Here is an 8,376-nt window from a genome sequence, read left to right on the forward strand (position 1 = left end):
ACTCACCTGGGATCCCAGGAATATCCCAGCCATGCCTTGGCTGGGGACTGACTCAAACCCACCCACAGCTGCAGAGCTGCCGGCGTATGCCTCCCTGGCTCTGGAAAGAGACTCGGGCTGTCACTGCTACCTGGGGACAGCTGGCAGAGCCCGAAATCCCAGAAAGCCCTCTTTTCCCATGCCCATTCTGATCTTGCCAGCTCTGGTTCTTTCTGAGGGCACTGGGACATGTTCCTCCTGAAGTGCAGCTGCCAGGGGAGAGGGTGGGAAGCGGGTAGGGAGGGGAGGTACTCACAGCGCCCATGAGTGCCACCCCAGAGCCCACGTTGATGATGGTGGGGATGATACTGAACTTCCCTGCCTGGAAGACACAGACAAGGCGAGTGAGCGAGGCAGGGTGGACAGTGGGGCCTCCAGGGACCCTCCCAACGTACCCCGCCCCCCCGCCCCCTCCTGCCCAGCCTCAGAACAGAGGGGCCCCCAGGGACCTTCCCAACGTCCCCCATCCCCCAGCCTCAGAACAGGAGAGGGCACACACACCTTGCCGTTCACCATCACGTCGAAGCGGATCCCGTAGGCTTTCATCAAGGTGCGGAACTCCACCCCGGCCGCGTCTCGGTAATATCTGGCAAATCTGAGGGAGGCAGGAGCCTGGGGAGGCCTCAGCCTGCCCAGCCTTCCCTCTTTTGGCAGCACCGATGTGGCTGCTCTGGGGACTTAGAAGGACTCCCGGGCCCCTGACTCTGAGCAGCCCCAGGAGCGGCTTGCAGACCCTCTCACCGAGCCGAAAACAGAGACACATGCAACTCTTTGAAATCCCTGCCAAACATTCCCTGAGGAGCAAGGGCCTCCCCGCCCACTCTGAGCAAGCCCCGGGTCGCCGAGGCGCGGATGGAACAGATGCAGCAGAGGCAGTAAGACTCGGCTTCACCAAGAGAACAGGCAAAGGGGTGCTCTCCTCTCCCGGGGCACCCCCAGCTTTGGTCGCTGGCCGCTCTGCTGGGGCCCACACCTCTCCTCGGCCATCTGTCCCTGCACCTCCCGCTCTGACGCCCACCCCCAGGAAGGGGTCTCATGGTGCTGGCACCCAGAGAAGTGCCACTGATCATGGCCAGGTCACAAGGGGGCACAGGCAGCGGTTACCTGAAGTTGTACCCGGAGGAGGCAGAGTTTGAAAGCTTATTGTCCAGACGGCTAAAAGAATAGTGAGGGTGGCACTCAGAGGCGGCCTTGTCGAGATCACAGTTCCATTCGATATTAATTCCTATCACACCACCCTTGATAAAAGAGAGACGACGGTCAGCACACAGAGCTTTCCGGAGACCGACAGCACCCCCGGCCAGCCTTTCACCGGCACTGGACAATAGGGGGAGGTGCTCAGGCACGAGGTCAGCCCCTTGAGACCACCCTTCGGGAGGCTTAGTCCCTCCATGGAGCGGCTGAGAACACTGCATAGCCCCAGCCCCAGGGCTGCCCCCCTCATTCTTCAGGGAGAAGGGAGCCACCAAGGGTGGGCATCTCCTCTGGACAGGCACTTCACACTCCAGCCAGGGTGTGCCAAAGGGGCTCCTTCTGCCTCACCTTCAGCTGGTGCCTCAAGGACTCAGAACTGCACAGCAGGTGCCAGGGCTGGCTCTCACTGAGTGCCCGTGGTCTGAGTGCTGCGACAGCCTGCCTGTGTGCCACAGCCAATTCTGAAAACAATGAGTCCCTGGGGGCAGGTGACTTTGCAGAGCCACCCTCGCCCCACGAGTCCCGTCCACACGTCCACACCCTCTTCCTCGGAGAGTCAGTCCCAGAGCCCCCAGGCCCTCAGGGAGGGCTCCCTTCGTGCATCCCACCCACCTCCAGGGCTATATCCTGGAAGTCGCTCCCAGCCCAGCGGATCACGGAGCCCAGTCGGAAGATGGGGCAGTAGTGGTTCTTGGGGCCAAAGTGGCAGGATTTCAGGAGAGATCTGTCCTTGACGTCCATCACATTGCTCCTGGGTGGAGGCCACAGGCAGCCGAGAAATGAGGTAAGACTTGATGTTCCCGGGCCTGGCCACGAGTCCCTCTGTCCCTCACCAGCCTGAGTCCTGACACCTCCCTGCAGCAGCACCCTACTTAACAGCAGGGCGAAGGGGCGCCCCAGTGTCACCCACCGTTTATTCACATGCAGACGTCACACGCACACACACACACATACACCCCAGGCACAGACCCAAGGAGGGCCAGCCTAGGCCCCTCATGGACCAAGGCCCACCCCTGGCCCCCAGTAGCCAAGCCCACATACTTGGAGAAGTTGAATTTGGGGAAACGGATGTGGTTCTTTATGAAAATGGTGAAGTCTTCGGCCTCCTTCAGGACTGGCTCCCTGAAAACCAACCCAGAACGGCCTGTCCAGGAGGCCCCACCCCTGTGCCCCTTCCCCAGGCCTGGGCCAGTGTGAGGCCTGTTCCTTGGGTGCCCTGGAGCCTCTGCCAAGAACAGTTAATTTGCTCATGCTGGGGAGGTGGTCGGGCCTTGTTGGGACAGCCTGACTTCTCCCTCAGCATGAGGCTCCCAGAGTGGGCAGGACTCCACCCTCAGGCTGGGACCCAGTGCCCGGGGCTGGGAAACCCCTCAGGGTCCTGAGGCTGCAGCCACTCACACCGGCCTGGAGCTTGTCTCCACCGGGCACCAGGCAAAGATCTCACAGGTGCCTCTGGCCGAGTTCTCTTTCAGCAGGCAGCGGCCGGTCTTCACTCCTGCAGGGGTGGGACAGGATCAATGCCAGGAGCCTCCCACTCCAAGTCCTCCTTCAGCCCCTGGCCGCTCCAGGCCCTCACCATTTCCAGCTGCAACCGCCTCCCCAGGGTGGCAGTCACTGTCCTTGGAGCACATGCCGTCAGGAATGCCTTCATTCTGCCGGGAGAGAAGGAGCACCTGGATGTGGGGGGGATCCCCCCAGCTCAGATCCAAGTCCCACTCTGGGAGTTAGAATAGGGGTTCTTCTCTGACCTGGGCCACACAAACTTTGAGAACCTGCTTCCTCCCCATACAATTCAGGAGCCACACACGGGCGCACTCAACCTCCCGAGACCCTCGGAGTGGACGGACACCCTTGCTTCAGAAGACAGTAGACCCCAACCACGGCCGGTGGCTCTCCCACCCCCACGCCAGGGCCCCTCGCCACGTCAAACCTCAGCACAGACGTTCTGCCGCTGGTTGGAGGTCACAATCAGGTTGGTGACCACAAAAAAGACGTTCTCTCCCTAAGGAACCAGAGAGGCACTAAGGAACCTCCTCCTGCCCTCTTAAGGTCCACCCCCACCTTCCCAGCATTACTTGGAAGAGTAATACCCTCTGCCTGGGTATTGGGGATAATGGGGCCACAAAATCAGTGGACTCTGCCCACCTGTTCATGGAGCCCACAGTCCCCGAGTAGATGCCTATTGATATATCTCCTCCAGACTCACAAACCCCCACTGCCCCAGGATCCGGGAGAAGTGGGGGCAGGGCTCAGGCTGCCCTGGCCCTGGCCAACTGTGAACAGGCTGGAGAGCTATTCCCAGAGGCAGTGACTTAGAAGGGGGGTTCTCTGTGCCAGCCCACCTGACTCACAAGGACTGAAAGTCCTCTGGATCCCATTTGTTCTCAACAGACTCAGAGAGAATAGAGCAGTCGCCCGCGGCACAGTCAAAGAGGGGTTTGGCTTGGGAGGTAGGATCTGGACAGGGTCGCTCTCTGCAAGCCCCGGCAGCTGTCTTGGGCCAAGGGAGATGATGGGTGGGGGTCCCTGGGTATCCAAGAAGCTTGCGGTGTGTGACCCACCCGAACCAGGCAGGCCCTGCCAGCCCTCGCCACAGTGCTAGGTGGGGACTCAGACCTGGGCCGGAATGACGTAGTCGGCGACATCCCAGATCCGCTCCCCGAGATCCGAGGTGTTGGTGAAGGCCACGCCCTTGACTTTGGTGATGACAGCACTCTGCAGGGAGGTGTCGATGTCTTGGTAACCCTTCTTTACTAGGAACACCCATCTGTGGGAAGGGGGCCGGTACGTAGGCATCAGCCACACTGCTGCCTTCAGGGAGCTCTCCCAGGCCTGGGGTCGGGTACGAGTCACAGCAACTCTTACTTGAGGTGGGGCTGGCTCAGAGCTCCACCTGTCCCACCAGCTCCTGGGCAGGGGCCACCTCCCACTGCTGACTAAAACCCAGTCCTGCAAGCAGCAGAGGTGACAAGCAACCCCAGAGATGGGGGCTCTAAAGAGGCAAAGACCACAGTTCACTCAGAGGCCCCAAGTGCACAAGCCTGGGCTGAAACCAGCTCAACCACATACCGGTTTGGTGACCCCAGGCAAGCCAGTTTCCAACATAACATGGGGTGACAGTGCCTCCCACTGGGGTTGTGATGATGGTTAGATGAAATGGTGCCTAACCTGAAACCAATCACGATGAGACCTCAAACAAACCCAGACTGAGGGGCACTCTACAAAATAAGAGTACAGGCCAGGCACCGTGGCTCACGCCTGTACTCCCAGCACTTTGGGAGACCAAGGAAGGAGGATCGCTTGAGCCCAGGAGTTTGAGACCAGCCTGGGCAACATAGTGAGACCCCATCTCTATGAAAAATAAAAAAGTAATCTAGGCATGGTGGTACCAGCCTGTTGTCCCAGCTACTCGGGAGGCTGAGGCGGGAGGATCCCTTGAGCCTGGGAGGTCAAGGCTGCAGTGAGCCGTGATTGTGCCACTGCACTCCAGCCCGGGTGACAGAGTGAGACCCAGCCTCAAAAACAACAAAATAATGAAATAAGAGTACAAATCCCATACTTTTTGACACCAAAAACACACGCAATAAAAGAAAAAGTAGGTAAGTTGGATTTCATAAAAATTTAAAACTTTCATGCATCAAAAACACACTCAAGAAAGTGAAAAGACAACCCACAGAATATGAGAGAACACATCTGAAATAATGTATCTGGTAAGGGTTTAGTATCCAGAAGATATTTAAAAACTCTTATAATTTCACAATAAAAAGGCAAACAATCCAATTGAAAAATGAGCAAAGGATTTGAATAGACATTTCTCAAAAAAAAAAAAAAAAAAGATACACAAATGCCCAATTAAGCATACGAAAAGATGCTGAACACCATTGGTCATTAGGGAAATGCAGATCAAAACCACGATAAAATACTACTTCACTTCCACTAGGATGGCTGTCATTTTTTAAAAACCCTACAGATAACAGGTGTTGATAAAGTTGTGAAGAAATTAGAACCCCCATATATCACTGATAGGGATGTAAAATGAGGTAGCTATCGTAGAAAACAGTTTAGCAGTTCCTCAAAAGGTTAAGGATCGAGTTACCACATGAGCCAGAAAATTCCCAAGAGATTGAGAACACAGGCCGGGTGCGGTGGCTCATGCCTGTCATCCCAGCACTTTGGGAGGCTTAGGCGGGTGGATCCCCTGAGGTCAGGAGTTTGAGACCAGCCTGACCAACATGGTGAAATTCCGTGTCTACTAAAAAAATACAAAACTTAGCCAGGCATGGCTGTAATGTGGCACATGCCTGTAATCCCAGTTAATCCGGAAGCTGAGGCAAGAGAATCTGTTGAACCCGGGAGGCGGAGGTTACAGTGAGCCGAGATCACGCCATTGCACTCCAGTCTGGGCAACAAGAGCAAAATTCCATCTCAAAATAATAATAATAATAATAATAATAATAATAATAATAATAATTTAAAAATTGAAAACACGTCCACACAAAAAACTTGTACATGAATGTTCTTAGAAGCATGCTTTTTTTTTTTTTTTTTTTTTGAGACAGCATCTCGCTCTGCCACCCAGGCCGTAGTGCACTGGCGTAAGTAGCTGAGATTACAGGCGCTTGCTACCACATCCAGCTAATTTTTGAATTTTTAATAGACACGGGGTTTTACCACGTTGGTCAGGCTAGTCTTGAACTCCTGACCTCAAGTGATCCACCCACCACAGTCTCTCAAAGGGTTGGGGTTACAGGGATAAGCCACCACACCCAGTGGTGTGAAAACCACCCAAATGTCCATTAACTAATGAACGCATGACCACAATGTGGCAGCCCCACACAGCGGGATAGTATTCAGCCACAAAGAGAAATGGAGAGCTGATAGATGCCACAACATGGGTGAGCCTTGAAAACATCACACTAAGTGAAAGAAGCAAGAAAAAAAAAAAGGCCACATACTATACAATTTCATTTATACAAAATATCCAGAATAGGCAAATCGATAGAGACAGACTCTCCTGCGTCAGCCTCTGGAGTAGCTGGGATTACAGGCGCCACTCCCACGCCCAACTAATTTTTTTGTATTTCTAGTAGAGACAGGTTTCTCCACGTTGGCCAGGCTGGTCTCAAACTCCTGACCTCAGGTGATCCACACGCCTCAGCTTCCCAAAGGGCTGGGATTACAGGCGTGAGCCACAGCGCCCGGCCGCCAATTTCCTAATTTTTATATTTGTACGTAGTTAAATAATTCCTGCTTTCCCTGCCATGAGGACACAGTGAGAAGGTGGCCATCTGCAAGCCAAGGAGCCCCCCTGAGACCCCAGAGCCCCTCTGAGACCCCAGACTGTGCTACCACCCTCATCTCAGATTTCCACACCCAGGACTGCGAGAATTAAGTTTCTGTTGTTTAAGCCAAAGCAACTCCATTTATTCATTCACGCGTTCATTTCATATCTATTCCCTAAGCAGTTAAGTGCTGCTGGGCCCTACCCTCAGGGCATTCCCGGACTGACGGCGACTTTAGGCAAATGATCTCCCAAATAAGCCTAATAATTACACTGCGGGAACAGGAGGAAGGGAGAGGGAGTTACCGGAGAGCCCAGATCTGCGGGCTGAGTGGATGCTAAGGCAGTGGAAGGGGACAGGCAGGCCTGGCTGAGAACAGCACAGCGCCTACGAGGCCGCTCAGGTGGGAGGCGGCCAGGGGCCTAGGAATGCAGCTCAGGGAATGTGACTGCTGGACCTCCAGGGGAGAGCCAGGCGTCAGGGCTGCCCTCCCGGGAGGAAGCAGGAGGGACTCCACACAGCACTTACTGAATGAATGGGACGAGGTGCATCCCCATTGTGGCGCGCTGCTGCCCCCCTCCACCTGCTCACTGCCCACCCCCACGGGGGGCAGGGCTCTGAAGGCACCTGGCAGAGCAGCCTCCACAAGTTGCCCCTTTGGCTCTGTGGTGCCAGCTCCTGTCAGGTGGCATGAGGATGGGAGAAGGGGACGGCCGAGCTGGGTCCAGAGATAGAGGCCTCTGGACAGGACCCCCAGCTGGACACCAGTGAGGCTGGCGCGGGTGGGGCAGCTTGACCGGAAGGGAGCTGAGGGGCAGCTTGACCGGAAGGGAGCTGAGGAACATGCCGGGCTGATGAGTTGCTCCAGCCCTGAGTAGGCAGTGACACCCTATGATTATAAATAACCTGCCGGCGCCTGGGTCAGCTGCCAGGCCAAGGCCCGGGGAGGCTCCTGGGGCGACAGCTGCCACTCAGCCCCCTGGCATCCCTGCCCCCTTCCCATGGCCCTAACACGTGGGGACCCGACTCTGGGAGAAGCAGCTGCATGGAAAGCCTGATAAATCAAGGAACCCAGAAGGCCCCTGCCCACCTCTCATCACCTCTGGCGCCAGTGGGGGAGTGGAGAGCCCCCCGTCTACACCCTACTCCTACACCCAAGGACCCAAAGAGGACCCCCACCCCAAGCAGGCTCACAGACCCCCAGCTACTGGGCAAACCATGTGCACGCCCGGGAATTCCAGGACCCTGGAGAAGGACGCTGCTGCTGGCACCCGCCCTGCCCCTCCCCCGCCTTCCCGAAAGTCCGCGGAGAACTCACACGACCAGGTACGCCAGGATGGAGGCCTGCAGCAACCGGTACAGCAGGCCCACCTTCTTGTTCTTGGCGATGACATACTTCTCGGTCTTGTAGTCGAACAGCGACAGGCAGAGCCCCTTGCAGCCCGCCTGCCCCATGGCGCGCTCTCAGCCGGGCCTGCAGACCGCCCGGCCCACGTGCCCTCATGGGGAGCCCTCGGTCCCTCGGTCCCTGCGCGCCCGGCGCCCGCCTCGGCCCGTCTGCGCCCGCCTAGCTGCAGCCCGGGGTGTCCCGCAGAGCTGAGGAGCGCGGGGGACGGGTCGGGCCGGCCTTTGATTGGCGCGGGGGAGAAAGCCTCGGCTGGGGGCTGGGCGGCGGCGAGCACCGGAGCCTTGGACCGCGACCTTGCCACCTCCTCCTCCACCTCCTCCTCTTCTTCCTCCTCTTCCTCCTCTTCCTCTTCCTCCTCCTCCTCCTCCCTCCCGCCCCCGACACAGTGACACACCTGCCACCTCCTCCCCAGCCACCGGCCTGGGAGCGCAGCCCGGGATGCGCAGGAGAGCG

The 8,376-nt window shown here is 57.1% G+C and overlaps 1 protein-coding gene and 1 long non-coding RNA gene across 4 annotated transcripts in view; one reads left to right on the forward strand and one right to left on the reverse strand.

Moving 5' to 3' along the window:
* The window catches only part of LOC105472001 (purinergic receptor P2X 5), a 28,984-nt gene that overhangs the window by 12,021 nt on the left and 8,587 nt on the right, over positions 1-8,376 (reverse strand). Inside the window, exons 1-10 of one of the 2 annotated variants that reach the window (XM_071082160.1) lie at positions 7,834-8,219; positions 3,850-4,000; positions 3,164-3,235; positions 2,810-2,885; positions 2,632-2,728; positions 2,275-2,355; positions 1,846-1,984; positions 1,144-1,277; positions 541-634; positions 296-361 (exon numbers count right to left, since the gene is read on the reverse strand). In XM_071082160.1, the coding sequence (XP_070938261.1) occupies positions 296-361; positions 541-634; positions 1,144-1,277; positions 1,846-1,984; positions 2,275-2,355; positions 2,632-2,728; positions 2,810-2,885; positions 3,164-3,235; positions 3,850-4,000; positions 7,834-7,970 (1,047 nt within the window). In that variant the 5' untranslated portion in view covers positions 7,971-8,219. Of the gene's footprint in view, positions 1-295; positions 362-540; positions 635-1,143; positions 1,278-1,845; positions 1,985-2,274; positions 2,356-2,631; positions 2,729-2,809; positions 2,886-3,163; positions 3,236-3,849; positions 4,001-7,833; positions 8,220-8,376 lie in introns of those variants that run through there. The other variant, XM_071082159.1, reaches the window with a different exon arrangement.
* The window catches only part of LOC139359420 (uncharacterized), a 24,644-nt gene continuing 23,713 nt past the window's right edge, over positions 7,446-8,376 (forward strand). For both annotated transcript variants that reach the window (XR_011615328.1, XR_011615327.1), the window contains exon 1: positions 7,446-7,841. This is a non-coding gene — a long non-coding RNA (uncharacterized lncRNA). The remainder of the gene's footprint in view (positions 7,842-8,376) is intronic.

Source organism: Macaca nemestrina, chromosome 17 (genome assembly GCF_043159975.1).
Source record: "Macaca nemestrina isolate mMacNem1 chromosome 17, mMacNem.hap1, whole genome shotgun sequence".
NCBI classification, from domain to species: Eukaryota; Metazoa; Chordata; class Mammalia; order Primates; family Cercopithecidae; genus Macaca; species Macaca nemestrina.